At 39.9% G+C, this 24,700-nt stretch overlaps 2 protein-coding genes across 2 annotated transcripts; both read right to left on the reverse strand.

The window, feature by feature from the left end:
• Positions 1-6,137: 6,137 nt before the first annotated feature.
• On the reverse strand, positions 6,138-12,076 carry LOC122899459 (trace amine-associated receptor 8-like). Its single transcript, XM_044237206.1, has 5 exons — positions 11,940-12,076; positions 11,273-11,449; positions 9,598-9,732; positions 6,448-7,138; positions 6,138-6,416 (listed from the first exon to the last, which is right to left on the reverse strand). Exons 1-5 carry the CDS (start codon positions 12,074-12,076, stop codon positions 6,138-6,140), a joined length of 1,419 nt encoding a protein of 472 aa, XP_044093141.1.
• Positions 12,077-20,002: 7,926 nt separating this feature from the next.
• TAAR9 (trace amine associated receptor 9) lies at positions 20,003-21,049 on the reverse strand. The gene has a single exon (XM_044236787.1). It carries the CDS (start codon positions 21,047-21,049, stop codon positions 20,003-20,005), a length of 1,047 nt encoding a protein of 348 aa, XP_044092722.1.
• Between the last annotated feature and the right edge of the window lie 3,651 nt (positions 21,050-24,700).

Raw genomic sequence — 24,700 nt, forward strand, 5'->3', positions numbered from 1 at the left:
TTAAATAGTCACACACAGAAAATCCCATGAAGCCCATATGATCATTATTCCTATTTGACTGAAACCCTGAAAGTTAGTCACTTGCCCAGGGTTAAGGTGCAGTGAACAGTGAACTGGGGATTGGCATCCCAGAAATTTAGCTCCAGATCTTGTGTCCTGTTCCTCTATGCTCTACAGCTATTAATGAACTTGATGTCTGGGTCATGCCCCTGACCTACAGATAATGGGAAATTCCTCTCCATCCATCGGGATTTTCTCTACCTTCCCCTCTGAGTTAACTGGGCTCTGTGGATTAGAGATCTGATCTGGGTGACCATTCACCCTCAGTGAGATGTCCTGCCTGTTTTCTGGACTTTGGTCCAGTCCTGTCACAGAGCAGTCATCTCTTGTACCTGCAGGTAAGGTTCCTTTAGCGCTTATCAGCCAATTCCAACATGCTTCTCTGAAGAGTTCGGCTATACTCTGGCATCAGGGACCATGGAACATTTGGTGGAGTTTCTAGGACCGTTATGACTCCACGGCACCTTCAGGGGCTAAGAATCTTTTACTGTTTTTGTCCCATGCAGAGCGAGGTGCTCTGTGAGGCTGTCTCAGGCTATGGGCTCAGAAAACCTATGCTGTAATCTCTGCTCTGTGGTCTTCATGTCCACTGAGTTCTATCCAGGGAAAGGAGAGACAGCTTTGCCTGCACTTGGATCTTCTTATTAATTTCTGTTGCTGCGTTAACAAATCAGCACTCATTTGGTGGCTTAAAATGACAGAAATTGATACCTGCAGAGTTCTGGAGGCCAAAAGTATGAAATCCAAAATCAAAGTGTTAGCAGGGCTTCACTACCTCAGAAGGGTCTCAGAGAATTCATCCTAGCCTCCCCCTGCTTCTGCTGGCTGCCAGCATGCTTTGGCTTCTGGCCCCATTCCTCCAATCTCTGCCTGTGTGATCACACTGCCTTCTCCTCTGTGTGTGTCATCTCTCTGTGCCTCTTTCCTGTAAGAACATTCAGGATGGCATTTGGGACCATCTTAAGAGTCTTAACTTAATCATCTTCAAAGACCATTGTACTCCAAATAACTTTTAATATTTATAGGTTCTAAGATTTAGACTTGGGTCTGTTTGTGGGACTTTTATTCAACCAACTGCATTGGCCTATCAGTTATTAGTCCTTCCCTCAAACCAGACAGTACCTAGGGAGAAATGGGGTTCTCCTCCCTCATAGACCTTCACAGCTTTCTCACTTATTTTTGTACTCCAGTTATCTTTTTTACTCTTGTTCTGGGATGCAGGAAAGATTTTTATATCGCGCTCACTTCAAATCTGTTCACTATAAGTTTTTTTTCCTTTCTAACAAGGCCGAGACTTTTGAGACTCAAGTACTGCGGAAAACAAAAAATTAAAAAAAAAAAAACAAAAAATGTCTTTTTCTTCTCCATTTTCAACTAAACCAATTAGAAGAGAATAAATATTCTAAAGAGTTTTTTCAAGTTTATCTTTTTTAGATTTTAATTTTTTATTATGTAGAAATATTAAATTTATAGTTAATTTGCCAACATTTTCCATGAGAAACTATGAAAATGTTCTCCAATATTTTCTTCTAAAACTTCATGGCTTTATATTTTACACTAAGATCTCGCCTGAAAAAAAAAAAAAATCTCTCCTGAACAATATGTATGTAAGTACACATGTGTTGTGTAGGGGAAGAGTGAGAATCAGAACATTTTCCCCCCAAAGAGATACCTAGAAGTTTAAAGATGATTTATTGAATATATCATCTTCCCTCATGAATATGTGACATCCTAAGTTTGCATTATAATCAACAGTGACAGTATTAGATGATATTTATAACATGCCATGACAGGCAACTGATTATTCCCACATCATGCTGAAGAAGTGAAGGAACATACTACATGAAAGTAATTATGTTGAAGAGATAATTATTGTGGTGAATGTATCACTTTGTTGTGGTCAATCCCACTATAAGAGAATGTCCTCTAAATATTGAAAAAGAAAGCCAAAGTTGGTGGCATCACAATTCCAGACTTCAAGCTCTATTACAAAGCTGTCATCATCAAAACAGTATGGTACTGGCACAAAAACAGACACATAGATCAGTGGAACAGAATAGAGAGCCCAGAAATAGACCCTCAACTCTATGGTCAACTAATCTTTGACAAAGCAGGAAAGAATGTCCAATGGCAAAAAGACAGTCTCTTCAACAAATGGTGTTGGGAAAATTGGACAGCCGCATGCAGAAAAATGAAACTGGACCATTTCCTTACACCAAACACAAAAACACACTCCAAATGGATCAAAGACCTCAGTGTGAGAAAGGAATCCATCAAAATCCTTGAGGAGAACACAGGCAGCAACCTCTTTGACTTCAGCCGCAGCAACTTCTTCCTAGAAACATCACCAAAGGCAAGGGAAACAAAGGCAGAAAGAAACTACTGGGGCTTCATCAAGATCAAAAGCTTTTGCACAGCAAAGGAAACAGTCAACAAAACCAAAAGACAACTGACATAATGGGAGAAGATATTTGCAAACAACATATCAGATAAAGGGCTAGTGTCCAAAATCTATAAAGAACTCAACACCCAAAGAACAAATAATCCAATCAAGAAATCGGCAGAGAACATGAACAGACATTTCTGCAAAGAAGACATCCAGATGGCCAAAAGACACATGAAAAGTGATCCATATCACTCAGGATTAGGGAAATACAAATCAAAACCACAATGAGATATCACCTCACACCAGTCAGAATGGCTAAAATTAACAAGTCAGGGAACGACAGATGCTGGGGGGATGCAAAGGAAGGGGAACCCTCCTACACCGTTGGTGGGAATGCAAGCTGGTGCAGCCACTCTGGAAAACAGCATGGAGGTTCCTCAAAAAGCTGAAAATAGAGCTACCCTACGATCCAGCAATCGCACTACTGGGTATTTACACTAAAGATACAAATGTAGTGATCCATAGGGGCATGTGCACCCAAATGTTTATAGAATCAACATCCACAATAGCCAAACTATGGAAAGAACCTAGATGTCCATCAGCAGATGAATGGATAAAGAAGAAGTGGTATATATATACACAATGGAATATTATGCAGCCATCAAAAGAAATGAAATCTTGCCATTTGTGACGACATGGATGGAACTAGAGGGTATTACGCTGAGCGAAATAAGTCAATCAGAGAAAAACAATTATCATATGATTTCCCTGATATGAGGAAGTTGAGAGGTGAAGTGGGGGGTTTAAGGAGTAGGGGAGGAAAAAATGAAACAAGATGGGCTCGGTAGGGAGACAAACCATGAGACTCTTTTTTTTTTTTTTAAGATTTTACTTATTTATTTGACAGAAATAGATCACAAGTAGGTAGAGAGGCAGGCAGAGAGAGAGAGAGAGGAAGAGAAGCAGGCTTCCTGCTGAGCAGAGAGCCTGATGTGGGGCTCGATCCCAGGTTCCTGGGATCATGACCTGAGCCGAAAGCAGAGGCTTTAACCCATTGAGCCACCCAGTTGCCTTTTTTTTTTTTTCTTTCCCATAAGAGACTCTTAATCTCACAAACAAACTGAGGGTTGCCAGAGAAAGACTGGTAGGGAGAGGGTAGTTGGGTTATGGACATTGGGGAGGGTATACGCTGTGGTGAGTGCTGTGAAGTGTGTAAGCCTGATGACTCCCAGACCTGTACCCCTGGGGCTAATAATACATTATATGTTAATTTTTAAAAAAGAGAGAGAGAGAGAGAATGTCCTCTAAACATTAAATCTTGATCTTGTGCCAGATCTGAATTTGACTTCTGATTCCTTTGCTTTTGGAAGAACACTGGTGAACAAGAGGAACTAAACTCCTTGTGAGAGCATGAAGCAGAGAATCTGAGAAAATTGAAGAAAATAATTCCAGCAAAAGCAGATATTAAAATGACAGCCAAGAAAACCAGAGCCTAGGGAAAAATCAAGAACAAATGACATAGTTAGAGAATAGGAAGAAGAAAATGAGCATTGAAAATAACAGGGCAGGGACACCAGTGTGGCTCAGTCCGTTAAGCAACCAACTCTTGATATCAGCTCAGGTCATGACCTCAGGGTCCTGGGATTGAGCCCCATCGGCATGGAAATTAACCCTCCTGTCAAAAAAAAGTTCCCCCTGTCTGCCCATGCAAGCTTAATGCTTGAAGACTCCTCAAAAACCCCTTCTAAAAAAATAAAGTCTTTAACAATTTTTAACCCTTCAGGCATGAGACCACATGTCAGTAAGAAAACAATGTTTTGGAAATGCCCAATGCCAAGGAACAGCCTTGTGACAATCAGTGACAATTGGTCCTCTGCTCATAGGATTTAGCATCTCTGACACTTTTCTGGTTCTCAATAATATAATTTAAAATGTGTTGCCCATATTATCTATAAAATTATATTCCTTGAGGAGAATACTATATACAACACATTCTTTATTGTCAGCTCTTCCTAATACAGGTACTTACATATAATTTATGTCCAATATTTGCTTGAAAACAATAAAAATTTTCAGTGAAAATCTATGAGAAAAAATATTTCAGTCATTTTAATCGAGTGACTCAATAGACAAACCAAAAAGAAAATAAATAAGGTTTATAGACCCGTAACCTATCACAATTCAGATTCATTGTACAAAATACTCTGGATATACAATCCAAAAAACTTATTGTATTAACAATGTCAATTATTCCAGAGAGCAAAATGTAAAACTACAGCATCATTTTGATATTCTTTTTAATAGAAGTTTTTGCAGTATCTGCATACACTTTTTGACCCCACAGAATTCCAGGGACGTGAAACATGCAGTATATTCAGGTGAGGAAAGTTGGTATCACAGCTAGTAATAATTGACTATTCTATTTTTTTAGAGATTTTTTGATTGATTTGGAGCAAGAGAGCGTAAGGTGGGGCAAGGATCTGAAGCAGACTCCGCGCTGAACACAGAGCCCTATGCCAGGCTCAATATCACGACCCTAGGATCACGACTTGAGCCGAAACCAGCAGTCAGACACTTAACCGACTAAGCCACACAGGCACCCCGATAATTGATCATTCTTTCATTTGCAGATACCCATTTGCAAATGATCATTGTGCCAACTTTTTTGTGGCACGTTTTTTTCCACTTGCAATTTTCCACTTCTGGGCAATGTCTGTAGTGAATACATGATTCCAAGGCTCAATGACTGATCCCACAATATGACAGGTGGACATTCCAAGATTCTGTCCAGCCATTAAACAGGAAGTTTTTACCTGCTGTTCCAAAAGCTGCTGGAAGGAACAGCAGCATCAAAAATGCGCATCAAACAAATAGACCCTTGGGGAGTGTCACCAATCCTTGTCTTGTGCCTGTTATGGGCTGAATGGTGTCCCCCAAATTCTTCTGTTGAAGTCCTAACTCCTAGTACTTTAGAATGTACCCATATATTGAGATAAAACCTTTTGAAAGGTAATTAAGTTAAAGTGAGTTTTTAAGGGTGATCCCCAACCCGATATGTTTGCTGGTCTTATAAGAAGAGGAGATTAGGACGCAGACACACATACCCGTGGCATAAGCCATGTGATGATGCAGAGAGAAACTGGCCACCTGGAAGCTGAAGAAGGGGGTCTTCAGAAGAAACCCACCCTGCTGACACCTTGCTTTTGGAATTTTAGCCTCCAAAATCACAAGAAACCAAATAAATTTTTGTTGCTTAAGCTACCTAGCCTGTGGTACTTTGCTATGATAGCCTTAGTAAACTAGTAGAATGTTGCAAAAGACAAGGGGAAAAAGACCATTTGAAGATAAATGAAAGTTGACCATAAATGAGAAAATGATTAGAGATATCACACCAAAAATGAGATTGCAGATTCCATGAAAGTGGAAGAAACAAGTGCATATGGCAAGGATGTGTACAGACCACTCAGACAGATTACAATGTAAACCACTTCATTATTTACCATTTAGTTCAGTAAATATATTTTGCACTGATTTAATGGAGGCAACGTCTTGTGATTTGGTTTCTGGCTAATTTGAAAAACACAACATATTTCTCCATTCTTGAAATGCTTTGTTAATTTCTTATATCTAATTTTGTCGTGAATTTATAATTTGTAAAATATGTTTAAATTTCTCAACTTAGTGTTTGTGTTTATTCTGCAAATAATCTAATGGTTGATGAATTATCCTTTAAAAACTCCCCACTTAAAATAATTTTTATGGCTTTTCTAAACCAAGGATAAAATAAAGCATAAATCAGAGGGTTCATGGCTGAGATATAATAAGCACCCCAACAGCAGACCTCATAAATATAGGCAGGTGTTATGAAGCCCATATAGGCATCAACTAGCATATCAATTGTATATGGTAACCATGAAATCATAAATGCTATCACCATGATACCCAGGGTCTTAGCAGCTTTTCTCTCTCTCTTGGATTTGTAACTCTCTGAGTTTTTTAACTCTCTTTTTTCTCTCTCTGGATTTGTAACTGTCTGAGGATGACTCTGCTTTGCTACCAGTATTTTCAATTTTTGTAGCTTGGTGTTTAGCTATTAGAAAAATCTTACAGTAAAGAATTATCATTACGAGGGTGGGTATGAAGAATAACAGAAAATATATCAAAACCCAGTCTTGATTTACAACAATTTGACAACCACCTACACAGTTGAGAGCACTTACTAATTCCTCCATCCCATCGTCATTGACACCTGTGTAGAACACGGCCCCGCTGCATACAAAGAGCAGGATCCAGGAGACGCTGATGCACATCCCCGACACAGACACCGTGAACTTGCTGGGGTAGACCAGAGGGTCAGTAACAGCAATGTACCTGTTGATGGAGATGAAGCACAACTGGAAGAGAGAAGAGTAACAAAATGCCACATCGAAGCAACTGTGCAGGGTACAAAATCTGGCTACAAAGTACCAGCAGCTCTCCACGGACCTGACCATGCTGAAGGGCATGATGGTCACCCCCACCAGGAAGTCAGCACAAGCCAGAGAGGTGATCAAGAAATTGGCAGGAGAGTGCAGCTCCTTGAAATGCAAAACTGAAGTCATCACCAGGAGGTTTCCAAACACAGCCAGCAAAGAGGCTAAGCCAGACGCTGAGTACAGAATCACCCTGGATCCGAGTGAGTAAGAAGTTTTTTTTTTTTTAATTTATTTTTTATTTATTTTCGGCATAACAGTATTCATTATTTTTTCACCACACCCAGTGCTCCATGCAATCCGTGCCCTCTATAATACCCACCACCTGGTAACCCAACCTGCCACCACCCCCCCACTTCAAACCCCTCAGATTGTTTTTCAGAGTCCATAGTCTCTCATGGTTCACCTCCCCTTCCAATTTACCCCAACTCCCTTCTCCTCTCTAACTCCCCATGTCCTCCATGCTATTTGCTGTGCTCCACAAATAAGTGAAACCATATGATAATTGACTCTCTCTGCTTGACTTATTTCACTCAGCATAATCTCTTCCAGTCCCGTCCATGTTGCTACAAAAGTTGGGTATTCATCCTTTCTGATGGAGGCATAATACTCCATAGTGTATATGGACCACATCTTCCTTATCCATTAGTCCATTGAAAGGCATCTTGGTTCTTTCCACAGTTTGGCGACCGTGGCCATTGCTGCTATAAACATTGGGGTACAGATGGCACTTCTTTGGGGTAAATACCCAGGAGTGCAATGGCAGGGTCATAGGGAAGTTCTAGTTTTAATTTCTTGAGGAATCTCCACACTGTTCTCCAAAGAGGCTGCACCAACTTGCATTCCCACCAACAGTGGAAGAGGGTTCCCCTTTCTCCACATCCCCTCCAACACATGTTGTTTCCTGTCTTGCTAATTTTGGCCATTCTAACTGGTGTAAGGTGATATCTCAATGTGGTTTTAATTTGAATCTCCCTGAGGGCTAGTGATGATGAATATTTTTTCATGTGTCTGATAGCCATTTGTATGTCTTCATTGGAGAAGTCTCTGTTCATATCTTCTGCCCATTTTTTGATATGATTGTTTTGTGTGTGTTGAGTTTGAGGAGTTCATTATAGATCCTGGATATCAACCTTTTGTCTGTACTGTCATTTGCAAATATCTTCTCCCATTCCATGGGTTGCCTCTTTGTTTTTTTGACTGTTTCTTTTGCTGTGCAGAAGCTTTTGATTTTGATGAAGTCCCAAAAGTTTATTTTCGCTTTTGTTTCCCTTGCCTTTGGAGACATGTCTTGAAAGAACTTGCTGTGGCTGATATCGAAGAGATTACTGCCTATGCTCTCCTCTAGGATTCTGATGGATTCTTGTCTCACGTTGAGGTCTTTTATCCATTTTGAGTTTATCTTTGTGTACGGTGTAAGAGAATGGTCGAGTTTCATTCTTCTACATATAGCTGCCCAGTTTTCCCAGCACCATTTATTGAAGAGACTGTCTTTTTTCCACTGTATATTTTTTCCTGCTTTGTCGAAGATTATTTGCCCATAGAGTTGAAGGTCCATATCTGGGTTCTTTACTCTGTTCCACTGGTCTATGTGTCTGTTTTTATGCCAGTACCATGCTGTCTTGGTGATCACAGCTTTGTAGTAAAGCTTGAAATCAGGTAACATGATGCCCCCAGTTTTATTTTTGTTTTTTAAAATTTCATTAGAGATTTGGGGTCTCTTCTGATTCCATACAAATTTTTGGATTATTTGTTCCAGCTCTTTGAAGAATACCAGTGAAATTTTGATCGGAATGGCATTAAAAGTATAGATTGCTCTAGGCAGTATAGACATTCTAACAATGTTTATTCTTCTGATCCAAGAGCATGTAATAGTCTTCCATATTTTTGTGTCTTCTTCAATTTCTTTCATGAGTGTTCTGTAGTTCCTCAAGTACAGATCCTTTACCTCTTTGGTTAGGTTTATTCCCAGTTATCTTATGGTTCTTGGTACTATAGTAAATGGAATCGATTCTCTAATTTCCCTTTCTGTATGTTCATTGTTAGTGTATAAGAAAGCCACTGATATCTGTACTTTGACTTTGTATCTTGCCACATTGCTGAATTGCTGTATGAGTTCTAGTAGTTTGGGGGTGGAGTCTTTTGGGTTTTCCATATAAAGAATCATGTCATCTGCGAAGAGAGAGAGTTTGACTTCTTCATTGCCAATTTGGATACCTTTTATTTCTCTTTGTTGTCTGATTGCTGTTGCTAGGACTTCTAATACTATGTTGAACAAGAGTGGTGAGAGTGGGCATCCTTGTCGTGTTCCTTATGTCAACGGGAAGGCTGCAAGCTTTTTCCCATTGAGGATGATATTTGCTGTGGGTCTTTCATAGATAGATTTTATGAAGTTCAGGAATGTTCCCACTATCCCTATACTTTGAAGCGTTTTAATCAGGAAAGGATGCTGGATTTTGTCAAATGCTTTTTCTGCATCAATTGAGAGGACCATATGGTTCTTCTCTCTTCTCATATTAATTCATTGTATCACATTGATTGATTTGCAAATGTTGAACCATCCTTGTAGCCCAGGGATGAATCCCACCTGGTCATGGTGGATAATCTTTTTAATGTGCTGTTGGATCCTGTTGGCTAGGATCTTGTTGAGAATCTTAGCATCGTGAGTTGGGAGTTTTAACGCAAGATCCATTCACACTCTCATAGCAAAGCTGCAGGACAGCAGGGTGGGAAAGATTGATGCTCACGGCTCTGGAGTTTGGTGCTTCCTGTCTTTCTGCCCTTCCTTGTGGTGGGCAACAAAGTTTTTCAATTCTGAGAATTAAAAAAAAAATCAAACTTCATAAATGAGCAACTGCTTTTAAGTATTGCCTTAGATTCTGTCCTTTTTCCCATTTTAATCACAAAAAGAAGTTAAGAGAATTTCAGAAAGTTAGAAATGTATCCTTTCTGACTTTAATGCATGCAATTATTTCTGTAATTATGTCTCAGCCTTGCAGATAGTTAATTCCAAGCTAACCTATTATGAATTTTCACCAAGCCAGAATTCATATTATCTGAATAATTGAAGAAATATAATTTAAAACCTGGTTCTTTATACCCCTGAAGTTCTTCATTGCAAAGAAGAGTCAGATATAATATAATCACATATTTGAAAAGTGACCTTTTAATAGACTTCCACCTTCACATTTCTGAGAAGTTAGCACCTGGAATGTTTTAGGAAGCTGGCCAATTAATTTCACCCATTATGAATTCCTCACAAGGAATCCCTATAGTGTATGTTCCATTTCCTTGGGCATGGAAGTGTTTGTGGGCAAGTGCAGATTCTCACAGGTGCCTGGAGACTGTGCCCTAGAACTCAGCATGCCTGGCCCACCCACTGCCAGTTTTCCCCTCCCCCCAGCTGCTGAAACCATACGCATGCCCACTTTGGTGACCTAGGAAGCTGAGCAAGGCATCTGCCCTACTCTTAGCATGTCACCTCAGCCAAAGGCAGATAGCTGACTCCCTAAAGGGTGCAACCTCCACATCAGGACCCACTCAACATGTGGACTGAGAGTGGGTAAGACGGTTGACCCCACTAAGCTGCCCTTTGGATCTGCTATGGCACTACCAGCCTGGATAGGGTAACAACTGTCATGATTTCCCTGAGACCACAGAGGTCTACCTTGCCTCGACCCTCCCTTCCCTGCATCTAGTCCTCCAACATGGCAGTCTTAATAGGTCAGAGTGAGGAGTGGGAGGTGGGACTGAGCTGAAGTGGCGGAGAACTAGTCTAAGGGAGAAGGCAAAGAGTTGTAATGCAGGACTATGACATGTAATGCAACTTGGGGCTCCACATCCCCCACACATGCTCCATTGTCCTTTAGAACTTCACATATAAAACACAAATTCAAAGATACAATTTTTAAGAATTTCAAGACCACAACAACTGTCATCAAGCCCCAAGAGCAGGGCTCTGAGCCGCGGGGCTGGTCATAAGCCCACAGAAGAGCTCCACCTTATTTTATTTCAGAGATTAAATTATCTCTTTGCAACAACAATTAAATGAGGAAGAAAAGAAAACTCAATGAAAGTGAGTGCAAAACTGCCAGATGGGAAAGTGTAGAAGCTAAGCACCAGAGAGTTTGGATAGTAGCAGTATAGAGATATGGGCATGGAGAACGTACGTTCATGTTGCTATTCTTGTTTTGTTTTGATTTTGTTATTTATAAAGAAAGACTAATGGGAATGTGAGACCAAAGACTGAGCTCTGTTTGGACAAGTTTCACTATCAAGCAGGAAAGCAAGAAAGCACAGATCTGAGCTGTGGGAGAGTCAGTTCAAGGGAGTAGAAATAGGGAATGTTTCCTACAGCCAGAGGGCCATGAGCTGCTTTATATCTGGAGAGCAAAGTCTCCAAGTGCTGCTGATTGGATGATGATATCTATATTCATTCTCCAGGTAACCACTGGGCTGACTGGGGGTGTCCACAGACATACATGGGGTGCCTGCCTCAGGATTATGCCATTCTATTAATTCCCTATTGCTACTATAACAAATTACCACAAATTTAGGGGTTTAAAGCAATACGTATATATTAATTTATAATTCTAGAGATTAGAAATTTGAAATAGTTCTCAGGGCTACAATCAAAATGTTAATGGTGCTGTTTTCCTTCTGGAGGCTCTAGAAGAGAATCAGCTTCTTGCCTTTTCCCACTTCCAGAGACCTACATTTCTGGCTTGCAGTCCTTTCCTCCATCCATATAACCAACAAACAGCACAGGATCTTGAAATCTTTCTCTGACTCTGACATTGACTCCCTCTCTTTCCTCTTTCACTTTAATGACCCCCGTGATTACATTAGGCCCCCTGGATAATCCAAAATATCTCTTCATCTCAAATTACCAATCCTTAATTTGACCACATCTGCAAAGTCCCTCTTTGCCATGGAAGGTAACATAGTAACAGATCTGGTGATTAGCACATGCACATCATGGAGGTGAAGGGAGGGGTTACTATTCTGCCCATCACAGGCACCAAACTATTTCTGCTGCTGAGGTCAAGTGTGAGCCCTGGATGATGGTACCCGCTCCTCCTGCCCCCTCTCTAAGGTGCCCATCTTTAGGTTGTCGCTCCCAGGTGGATCTGTAAACTTTAGAAGGAATAGCAGCCATTGTTCAGAAAGAAGTTGGAAAACAAAACCTCTAAATTCTTACCTCTTAAGGACAACCTTGCTCGAGTGAAAAAAGAAACATCAGAAAATGCAGAAGTGAGATAAAACAGGTTTTTCTCTTTCACCTTTCCTTTCCCAATGAGATAAAGATTTCATGAGTGTGTTCAGACAAAAAGGCTGAATTAGTTTTTTCATCAACTCTTGTGTTTCAAGTACATGGAGAGGACAGGCATATAAAAATGGGGGGGGGGGAGAAGTTGTAGGAATGTCCATAAATGAAATCATCATCTCTGTACTCAAGAAACAGGAAGACCAAATGTGAGCAGGGCTGACAATGAGAACCTGGTGGTTCCCATGTCTGGAAGCAGCTGGGGAATCCAGGATTTTGACTCCTGTGAAAGGGTCTAAAAGTGTTCCACGTCATCCAGGAGATAATGCACAGCTCACCTCTTGAAGCCTGGAGCTGGGAAGAGCCTTCTCACTTCAGGACACATGAGCAAGGATGTTGAAACAAGTGACTTTGCTCCAATTCCACCTAGGACCTTGGTTTTTAGAAAGCTGCTAGTGTAAGGAGAAGTAAGGGCACAAACATAGATTCACAACCAGGAACCAAGCTGAGCAGCCCAGCAGCTGATTGCCCTGGGTCAGTCACATTTCCAATCTGACAGAAAAGCAGGAACCCAAAGCACTAGACCATGATTGTGTTTGAGGATCTTTAAGGCTAGATGGAGACAACTTTACAATTACTAAGCACTTCAAGTGTGTTTAGGTTGGGGAGAATAAAAGAGAAAGAAATAGGAAACCAAACCAACCCACTCAACTGAGATAAGAAAGCACAACAAAAACCCAAAGCCTGTAACAAGATATGATTCTAAAATACAGCCAATAAAATCAACAACTGAAACATGAGATATTCCAGATGAAGTTAATTTCATAGAGCTGTTTGAAAAAGACAAGTACAACTTTAGTGATGTTTCTATTCAAATCTTTTGTTCAAATACATTTGTCTTGACAGACAGTGATTGGGAGCTCTTGGAAGGAAGCTTGGAACCCATTTCCAGCAAGTGCCTGCAAGAAACACAAGTGCTAGTAACAGCAGATGACACTACGGGAAGCGTCACTTTCCCTCTTTGTGTCTCCTATTAGAATATTCAATTTTAGGGTGGCTCAGTAGGTTAAGCCTCTGTCTTTGGCTCAGGTCATGATCTCAGGGTCCTGGGATGGAGCCCCGCATCGAGCCCCGCATCGAGTCCCACATCAGGCTCTCCACTCAGCAGGGAGCCTGCTTCCTTTCCCCTCTACCCCCACCTGCCTTTCTGCCTACTTTTGATCTCTGTCTGTCAAATAAATAAATAAAATCTAAAAAAAGAAAACAGAATATTCTATTCTATGCAAAATGCATAATAGATTATAAATAAACATTTAGCGAGGTAGGATCTGGTAGATGATCTTCTGCTTTATTTGCCTTTTCTCTTATTGTGTACCATCTTCTTTCTAAATTATTTCCTAACTCCAGTTCCTGCAGCAAATTATGGCCAGAGATTGGGGAATAGATAAGCGACAGTTTGCTCCTATGAAAAGTTCAATCCGTGATGCTGATTGCTATGAGATGCATAAAGTCTACCACCAACCTCCTCAAATGATGAAGAGAGCAAGCCTTGAATCACTGTGGAATGTATGGACACTGCCGTAACCAGAGCCTCCTGCTTCCTTCTGGGAAGGAAGTATTACCACCTATGGGAATAAATCTAGGCTTCGAGTCTATGCTCCCTAATCTTTTTCACTTGATCACGCATGGTAATGCATTGCTATAGACTGACTATGTGCGTCCCTTCAAAATTCATGGGTTGAAACGTCATCTCCAACATAATGCTTTTTAGAGGTTGGGCTTTTAGGAGGTAGTTCTGTCATGAGGGTAGAGCCCTCATGAGTAAGGCTGGCACCCTTATGGAAGAGGTTCCTGAGAGATCCCTTATCCCTGCCTCCATGTGAACACACAGCAGGAAAGAGTCACCTATGAACCAGGAAGTGTGTCCTCACCAGACTTGAATCTGAAGGCATCTTGATCTTGGACTTCCCAACCTGCAGAACTGTGAGAAATAAATTCCTGTAGTAGAATACCCAGTGACTGGTCATTTTAATAGCAGCCTGAGCTGACCAACACATATGTACTTCACAAGAGGGTAAACTGAGATGATTTGGGATGTCTGTAGAGCACCTCAATGAAAGATAAGTATTATAACTGAGCAAGAGGGTCTTAATATTCCCCTTGGCTTGAATAAACTGTAGGCATCTTTCTGACTCTAGGCCTCTGCCCTCCCTTTTCTTAGAGGATTTGATTCAGAAAACTTGTCATTGTAAGTTCTTTTTCTGCCTCCTTGAGATATAAATCTTTTTAAAGGCTTCTTGTCAGTTGTATAACCCAGGACTTGTCTTTTCCAAGTAGCTGAGAGCCATTCCTTTGAAATGCAGTCATTGAGGAAAATGGCACACCTAACTCTTAGGAAGAGTGGGAGCCTAATTCTAAAGGCCACCAATGTGTAAAACCACAGCCTGTCATGAAAATATGAGGACATTTACTTGTCACCTTCCTCGGAGCAGTGTGCCACCAGAGCAGATTCTCAGTGATGATGGCAGAGGTTCAGGAGAGAAAGCAGAACCAAGAAGGCCTTCTTAAGGCCCATGCTTAGAACTGACATCCTGTCACCTCTGCTCTCACTTTGCCTCTTGAGGGAAGAACTTCAAAGTTACACAGCAAGGGGCATGAGGGAGGGGTTTCAAACATTCTGTCAGCCACACAAAATCTTAAGGAATAAGCCTTTCTCAGTGAGACATGGAAATATAACATGTGTTGAATGTTGCTCATTGTACTTACTACCTATAGAAAGGGAAGCATCCTGTCAGAAAGTTGAGACAACCACCAGAATAGAATGAGGGAAGCTTCTTGCGTCCTGAGCCTACTGGCCACTGTGAGCCCATCTGACCGCCTTGAAGGCTGAGTGGATCAGTATCTCTAGGTACACTTATGACCCCTTGGCAACACGCTGTTACGGAAAACCGGTTGGGAAGCTCTGCTTTATATAGCAGTCTGATGGCCCTGTTTGAAATGTTTGGAACAACATTTATAGCAAGTCTTCTGTGTTTCCAGCCAAAATCTGTTGTCTACCTTGATGTGATTTATTAACACTTTCAAAATAATATCCTTATTATTTACTGTGTCTTTGTGCAAACCCAGAGAGACCCTGCTCAGATATATCTTCAAAAAAAGAATCTGGAGATGGGGCACCTGGGTGGCTCAGTGGGTTAAAGCCTCTGCCTTCAGCTCAGGTCATGATCCCCGGTCCTGGGATCGAGCCTCACATCGGGTTCTCTGCTGAGCAGGGATCCTGCTTCCCCCTTCTTTCTGCCTGTCTCTCTGCCTACTTGTGATCTCTGTCAAATAAATAAATAAAATCTTAAAAAAAAAAAAAAAAAAGAAGAATCTGGACAATCTGAGGATCTTAGAAAAGATGACACTGATTCATTACCTTGGTAGCATTATACTGATCTGACAGGAAGAGCAGGTAGTACCTAGCACTCTACATACCTAGTACCTAGCCTTGGTAAGGTACTCCTCAAAATTTGGAGATGAGCCCTATGAAGGGTCTAGGGCCTTCTATATTAAAGCAGTCAGGAATGTCTCATCCCAAGTAGAAGACAACTGACTACATCTTGAATCTTCTCAGCTAAAGAATTTAGCACCAATAGTTGACAGACCTCTTTGGGATCCAAAAACAATGGATTCCACACTTGGGAATACTGGTCTGGTCCATACACAGAGTAACAAAGATGTCTGTCAGCTTTGTATGGGGCTTGGAGTCTGGGCTGCAGCGTGATTGCCAGGCAATTTCGTGACCTGGTGATGCTAGAGATGTTGATAATGGGGGGAAAATGCAGTTTAGATTTTATGGAAGGCTCCCGTGGGAGAAATATAATGCAGTCATCTGGACTTCTGAAGCAAGATCATGCTATAGGATAAAACACTTTTTGAAAGATGGCTCTCTGAGCCCAAATAGTGATTGAACACTTGACAAGGTGATACCCAGTAATCATGTGTCTCTAACTGCCCATGATGACACAGGTCCTCTTGAATCTTCAGTCATAAAGTCGGGTGGGTCCAGAAGATTCTTTGGGAAATGGAAATAATACACCTGGAACCAAGCCTGAGCAAGGCCAGACAGCATGAGCCCAGAGCCCATGTTCCCCACCACATTTGTGTCAGGACCCCTCCATCTCACATTTCAGCAAACTGAAGAGGAGGAAAGGATCTAGCTTGGTTTACAGATAAATTGTCTCTGTATGGGGGTGCAAACTAAAAATGGACAGCAGTTGCGTTACAGACTTGTACTGGCCTTGAATGACAGTGAAGAGGGAAAATCTTCTCAATATGAAGACTTTTGTTTGACTAATAGTATCAATTGAGGGACACCGGAAAGTTATTCCACCTGAATAAATCCCTTCTGGAACTTCACTCTTAGCATTTTATTCTTTTTCTAAAGTACCTGAGTGTCCCCTAAATGATCTCTTGGGCCTTCATCCACTACCCACTGAAAAGGGAAACTCTGAGAATAGTATGTTTTATTGTGACTGTTGCAATACGAACAATTTTATTAATTTAGCCAATGGTTATTGTTTAGCAGCTCATATTACTGGTGGGAAAGGACAGCACAAATCAGCTGATGAGAGCCAGCAATACAAGGAAGCTCCTGGGAGAGGGTAGAAAGTAGAGGCAGGGCAGACTGGGGACTCAAGCAGATTTTTATTTCCTTTTAAATGTAACTAGGATGAGTCATAACAGGGACCTTACCCTTTCTCACCTTTGAGATAGTCTATGCTGTTTACCTTAGTACCGACCTTAGAGGCTGATGATATTTGATCTTTGTTATGAGACACAGTTGAGGACTTATCTTTGTATTTGTCGTGTGTGTGTGTGTGTGTGTGTGTGTGTGTGTTTGAACAAAATAAAATATGTCAGCTACTAGGTAATGCCTAGGAAGGTTGTTTATGCCTTTTCATTTCTGAGAAATATTGATGGTTTTTCTGGCTTGTTCCCAATGGTAATAAAGCCTCCTTTATTCTTGCGAACAGACTTAGAATTATTCTCCATGAAGAATTCACTTTTGACCTTGTGCCATTTTCTGAACCAGCTAAGTGGCTCTTTCCACAGAACCCTGTCACTCTTCTGAACTCTGATTTCTAATCATAAAATAATATGTCGATGGGGTTTAGAGCAACTTTATCAATTAGTGGCATGATAGAGTAGACCGTCACCAAGAACTAGGTCCTTTCAGAGAGCTACCAGTATAATTGGGTATCCCTCTAACAGCAGTTCTTCATTTATGACTGATGTCGTAATCGATGCTTACCTGAACTACAGCATCTGTTCAGTACTTTCTGTGTCTGAAATCTCCATTTTAACTTTTTAAAAAATTATACAAAACCCTAGACAATGTAACAGCTATACATTCAGTGTCTACTAAATTAAGAAAAATACATGTGAGGGGCGCTTAGGTGGCTCAGTGGGTTAAAGCCTCTGCCTTCAGCTCAGGTCATGATCCCGGGGTCCTGGGATCGAGCCCCACATGGACTCTCTGCTCAGTGGGGAGCCTGTTTCCCCTGCTCTCTCTCTGCCTACCTCTCTGCCTACCGGTGATCTCTGTCAAATAAATAAATAAAATCTAAAATAAATAAATAAATAAATAAATAAAAGAAAAATACATGTGGACAAAAGCTATTATGAATTCAGTGATGCTTTTACATGTACTTACACGTAACATGTATTTTAAGTATGGATACATATACATGAGAGACATTGTATTTATGTTGTCTAAGATCTAGGGCTTAAGTACTTTAATTCCTTGCAAAAGTTCTGCTGCTGCTCCTTGGTCGAAGCAGACAACTTAGGAACCAAAGGTCGCCAGAATTAAGAGACAAGGCTCAGCAACATGTTTCAAGGGGAGGTTTTGCTTTGCAGTCTTGGAGTAAAGCCTCTTTCCATCACCAGTTTGTCCTGTTCCAAATGTTTCCAAGGCCCCTACAACAGTTTGGTAGGCAGCCAGCAAGAAGTTAGGAGCTTACTTGTGTAAATAATTGAGAGACAGATGAGGGGAGCCATGCTATAGTAAGCCAGTTTGGGGGGGAAATAAGCCAGTTTTTTTTTTTTTTTAAATCAAAAGACTTCCTTTATAAAGGGCAATAAAGAGAGTAGGTAAACAAGAAAGAGTAAATTTGAAGTGTATTCTCCACCTATCAATATGTATAAGAGTTTAAAACATCACTGGATAGTATTTCTGCAATTTTGCCTAAAAAAAAAAAAAAAAAAAAAAACCAGAAGTCTAGTATATATTCTTAAGTCTCCCCAAATGATTGTCCTTATTATTTATGAGTGTCAGGGTAATTTTACGCTTGCAATTGAGAGGACACATGTTTCTATGAAGGCAGCATTCCTGACTTAACATCAAAGGGACACAAGCTTTGCGCTCTTCTTAAGGAGTAAGTGTGGGGGGTTCCTTAACCCTGAGCCTTTGAAAGGGGTCTATAGACCTGTCCTTTGGCATTATCATCTCAATCACAAATAAGCATTCTGCAACAAAGACCTTCACATTCCCTTCAGACTCTTTTACCTTTAACTACCCCTGCCCCCAACCAAATTCTCCAAGCTCTATCTGAAAAATATTAAGGCACAAATGTGAAATAGCTTAATTTTATATGAAGCATTTTCAAACTGGTTTATTTAAAAAATATATAACATGTAATGTTTATGATCCTCTATTTACTTAGCATCTCTCCTTTTCATTTCATAAAACAGATTGTACAGAATGGTCAATGAAAATGGACTACCTAAGCAGAAACTTAAGTGAGTCAAAGACTTGAGAAAGCAAATCACCTTATTATTAGTTTCTTTAAAATTCTTACTTTATCTTAAAATAGCCAACATATATTTTTAGTTAAAATGAATTAAAATTCATGTGGCTAAGACATGATATCAGTTGAAAAAACTGAACTTATTCCTAAGAAGTATAATGCCAATTTGAGGTCTTTGCTCTTTCAAAATAATCCTTGATTATATTTCAGCTTTATATTTCCAATGTCGAATACAGTGTTTGGTACAAAGAAAGAAGTCAAAAGTTACAAAACATTAATTTGAAGTGGCTTTTTATAAAATTATTTTACTTGAGATTACTAAAAAAGAAGTACAGAAACCATCTTTTTGTTCACATACTTATTTTGACTATGATAAATTATGCTCTCCAAAACCAAGATGTAGTCTGTAATCACATCATCGTTACACATGTTTTGTGTGTGTGTGTGTGTGTGTGTGTGTGTGTGAACACAGCTTCTGTAAATTGGAGAAGTGTTGTCAGGGTTCAGAAAACCAAGTGTTCCACAGTTTTTTGCATGATATTCAATTACTAGGAGGTTTCACATTTCAATTCTCTGTCAGGGATTTTATCTTATATTTACTTCCCAAACAAAATATATTTTTTTAAATATTTTTGTCCCCCCAAAATCTAACTTACAAGTTAAGCAGAAACCCTTTTTTTCCCCCCTCTCTGTATTTTGGACAACCAAACATTGGTAACGAATGTGGGAGAAACTACAAAGCTTCAAATTGTTTGAAGAAACAATTTGGAAATGAATAGAACTTATTAGAAATTACCAGAGAAATTAGAAAGCCACAGAAGAATACTAAGAATAATAACTAGGAAGCAATCAGCAATTTTTTTTGATCATTAAAAAAAAATGCTGAAATACATAAAGAACAAAGGCTTTAGAACAACTCAGAATACGATTGCAGATGATTGCACTTGCCTCTCCAGATCCAAGCATTTCATTTTGCATTTGACCTTACTCCCATGTTAGTTTTGAAATCCCTGCAGTCACCTGGTCAATCTACAACTGCTTCCTCAGAAAACAAATTCGTTGTTGATGAATCCCTCCCTAAGACTTTACCACTTAGGATAAGTTTTATTGCCTTCCGAAACCATGGGTAAAAGAAAGCATATATCAAGGGATTCATAGCTGAATTATAATAAACGCACCACACTAAAATCTCATAAACATAAGGAGGAGTTATAAAATTCATGTAAGCGTCAATCACAGCATCAATAATGTACGGTAGCCAGGAGACCAGAAACGCTGCCACCGCAATGCCCAGTGTTTTCGCAGCCTTTCTCTCTCTCTTTGCTACTCGTTCCCTGTAACTCTCTGAAGACGACTGAACTTGGCTAGCTGAACTTTCTATCTTCCTAGCTTGGCGTCTGGCCACCAAAAAGATCTTACCATATATAAACACCATGGCGACAGCGGGTACAAAGAATAGAAGGAAACAAAGTAGAACCCAGTTTTGATTCAGGGGCGCTTGACAGCCTCCCACACAGGTGAGAGCAGCGACTAAGTCCTCGATTCCTTCCTCGTTGGCCCCCGTGTAAAAGATGGAAAAACTGTATGTGACCGAAAAGAACCAAGAGAGAGCAATGCATAGGACTGACACCGAGACAGTAAACTTGGTGGGATAGGTCAGAGGATCAGTAACCGCAATGTATCTATCCACAGAGATACAGCATAAGTGAAATAAAGAAGCGAAACAGAAGGAAGTATCGAAACATGTGTGAAATTTACAGTAACTGTCCCCGAAGTACCAGCAGCTCTCCACAGACCTCACCGTGCTGAAGGGCATGACGGTCACCCCCACCAGGAAGTCAGCGCAGGCCAGGGACGCAATCAGAAAGTTCGTAGGGGTGTGCAGCTGTTTGAAGTGAAGGATAGCGATAATGACCAGTAAGTTTCCAAACATGGCCAGCACAGCCCCCAGACCGAGGACTGTGTACAGAAGGGCTCGGGGACCCGGCGAGTACGCAGTTTTAACGCAGGATCCGTTCACGTTCTCATAGCAGAGCTCCACCCGGGCGGGTGGGGAGAGACTGTTCACCATTGCCCTCTTGGTGGTGGTATTTTTAAATGGTCAGATTCCCTATGTCAGCAATTTAAAACAAGGAGATGTTAGTTTCAAGAGCCTCTGGGACAGGGTTAAAAACTCCAGTTAAAAGGAAAACTAGTAACTTTTCCACCAATTTTTTTTTTTTTTTGGCATATTAACTATACCTCTTGATCTTTCTAAAAAGTATCCCCAAGTTTTTAATATATTTAGATGGGAATTGTTGCAGAAAGCCATTAAAATTATAGTCAAATTTTGTACAAAATAAGTAACTGGTAAGGCATTTTGTCCAATGATCTATCTACATACAAGATATTAGATTAATATTAGATAATATTAGATTAATATATATTAGAATGTAATTGGCTCATCACTAGAGAATCCTTTTTTGTATTACTTTACCTTTGGATATCTCACCTGTAATCACCTGAGTTGAAAAATAATTGGGCTACCAAAGGTTGAGTTTTATTTATGAAGCTATCTCCCCTGAGTGGCTACTTCAGCAGTAGTAACTACACTTCCTCCTTTTTTTTCCTATAAGGAAAAAAATAAATTACATCCCCTTCAATATATGACCTCAAAATCCCTATAGGATAGCATGTGAAAGACCAAGGAAAGATTTACTCATAGTAGCTTGCTAAACTTATTTGGGTAATACAGTTCTTCTATTCCTTATATCTTTAGAGTTTGGGGTTTTTTTTTCATCTTTTTTATTTACTTATGGTTTGGACAGTTTGAGATGACTTGGAGAACTACTCTTACAAAGTTATAACAATATAATTTGCATGTATTTTCCAGGAAAATGGCTATTTTCAGATGTCTAAAATTAATAAGATTGATTAAAATAAGCAATAACACCCCTAGGCTTTCACCTTCCCATTCTTAAAAAATACTATAGTTTAAAACTTAGCACAGAGTAGTAGGTACCCTCTGGGTACACTGGAGGGGTATTTCTATACTGATCATGAAAGAAATGGATTCATTCTAAATCACTCAAATTTCAAGTAAGTTTAAGTTTGTTTCTCTAGTTATTTGAGGGTTATTCTTTTTCTCCTGGAGCACACAATCTTTTTTTCTTCCATTTTTAAAAATATAAATTCAATTAATTAACATATAATGTATTGTTGGTTTCAGAGATAGAGGTCAGTGACTCATCAGTCTTATGTAATACACAGTGCTCATTATATCACATCCCCTCATTAATGTCCATCCCCCGGTTACCCCATCCCCCCACTTCCCTTCCCTCCATCAAGCCTCAGTGTGCTTCCTATGATTAAGAGTCTCTTATGGTTTGTCTCTGTCTCTGATTTTGTCTTTTTTTATTTTTTTCCTCTTTTCCCCTATGATCCTGTGTTTCATTTTTTAAATTCGACATATAAGTGAGATCATATAATTGTCTTTCTCTGATGGACTTATTTTGCTTAGCATAATACCCCTAGTTCCACCCATATCATTACAAATGGCAAGATTTCATTTTTTATGCCTGCGTAATATTCCATTGTATATAGATACCACATCTTCTTTATCCATTCATCTGCTGATGGGCATCTGGGCTCTTTCCATCCTTTGGCTATTGTGCACATTGCTTCTATAAACATTGGGGTGCATGTGCTGAGACACACAACCTTAAAACAGTTTGCAGATCTCACCAAACAATAGTTGAATAATTAGTTTTTACCTTATTTAACCATGAAAACATACAATCTTATATCTAATCTTAATCATAATCTCTGAACCAGAGACTGGAGTACTTATATTGCCATTTATCCCATACCATAAGTCTGACCTTTGTTGAAAGTGCAGAATCCTAGAGAGGGCTGTATGCATACACATATATGTGGATACTCCCAACTTAGTAGATTTCACTAGTCTGCACATTTTAAATGTTTGTGTGGGGGAAAATGGTGAATGCATATACAACCATGGTCTTTCTAGCTTTTTTATTCCATGAGTTTTAAATCAATTCATTTTTTTCTTTGATTTCCCAGTTTCATGCTTTACTTAGGCCCTCACAGTTTTGATGGCATAAATCTATGTCTCGTGTTTACTCCTGGGATTCCCCACATGGGTGCATTCATGTGCTCACAAGTCCATCTACCCAATAGAATCACCCTTTGATAAACCCTTATTTTCTTTTTTTTTCCCCCTTTTTTAAAAAAAAAAGATTTTATTTATTTATTTGGCAGAGAGAGAGAGAGCAAGCAAGCACAGCAGGGAGAGTGGCAGACAGAGGGAGAGGGAGAAGCAGGCTCTCTGCTGAGCTGGGAGGGCAATGTGGGACTTGATCCCAGGACCCAGGGATCATGACCTGAGCTGAAGGGAGATGCTTAGCTGACTGGGCCATGCAGGCGCCCCATAAGCCCCATATTTTCTTCTTTGGCCTTAACTCTCCTGGTGAAGTCTCCCAATTTCTTATTTTATTCTCAGTCTGACTTAAGGAATGTCATCACTCTGCCACCACAGAAAGCATCCAGCCTGAAAGTCTGAGTGTCTATGTAAAGGATACTCTCTCCCCAGCCTTTAGAACTCCTCACTTCATTGGTGTCCAAGTAATGTTGCTATTGTTCAAAAAACCCTGAGCCCTTCCTCTGGTCTTCATACTCGGGCTTCAGCATAGCACACTTCAGTCTTAACAAAAGATCTTAAAATGTGTCCTTCCCTAGAAGCAAAGACACTTGAAAAGTAATGAACATTCCTAAGACCCACATCTTGGTGTTCAATACTTTTCACCAGTAAAATGAACTAGAGCTTCTTAAAGAAATGTGTCATCCAAGCAATGGGACAAGAAAAGTACAGGAAGAAATTGGAATATATTTTTGTACCAGAAATTAAGAGATTTTTTTTTTTAATGTTGACATTTTACAAGGACACTGTTGCTAACTTGAATAGACTCCCACTAGCCAAATTGGGATAATCTGAGTGCACAAAATAGTGAGAGAGAGTAAAAGGTTATATATAGCAGGGTGGGGGGAAATCCATGAGGCCATACTAATGATAGATGAAAAATAGCTTGACAGCTAGCTAGCTAGATAGGTAGAGGAGAGATAGATGATAGATAGATAGATAGATAAAAGAGAGCTCTTCCTTACAAAAGAATACCAAGCACAACTGATACTTTATAGGGAGAGAAGTGTTATAGCTGGAACATCATAATTTTGAAATCATTAATATTGATTAAAACAAGAATCATCAATTGATGCTAAATATTGTAACAGGAGAGAGGAATTTTGATGAGAGTCGGGTATTCATATGGCATAAAATGTCATCTCCTAGAGACTGCTTATGAGCTGCAAAAGAAAAACATAGTACCTATCCAGTGGAGATATCAGACCTTGACTGGGTATCAAATTAACATCATCTTGAAGAGGACAGGGCCACATATAACACTGGAGGGATGCCCCCGAGTAACATGCAATAAAATGTATAATAGTTTTCCAGCCAAGAATACATTACCAGAATATAATGAAGAAATTTCAGACAAACCCAAGCTGAGAAACATTCTCTTTTTAAAAGATGGAAAGGGGGAAGGCTATATTCTTCAGAAATATTTATGTAACAGAAGACTGCAGAACCTTTCCAGAATAAAAGAGACAGAAGGGCAAGACAATCAAAAGAAATATGTCAATTTAGAATGGAATGTATTACTGG

The sequence above is a fragment of the Neovison vison genome, chromosome 1, assembly GCF_020171115.1.
Source record: "Neovison vison isolate M4711 chromosome 1, ASM_NN_V1, whole genome shotgun sequence".
Classification (NCBI taxonomy): domain Eukaryota; kingdom Metazoa; phylum Chordata; class Mammalia; order Carnivora; family Mustelidae; genus Neogale; species Neogale vison.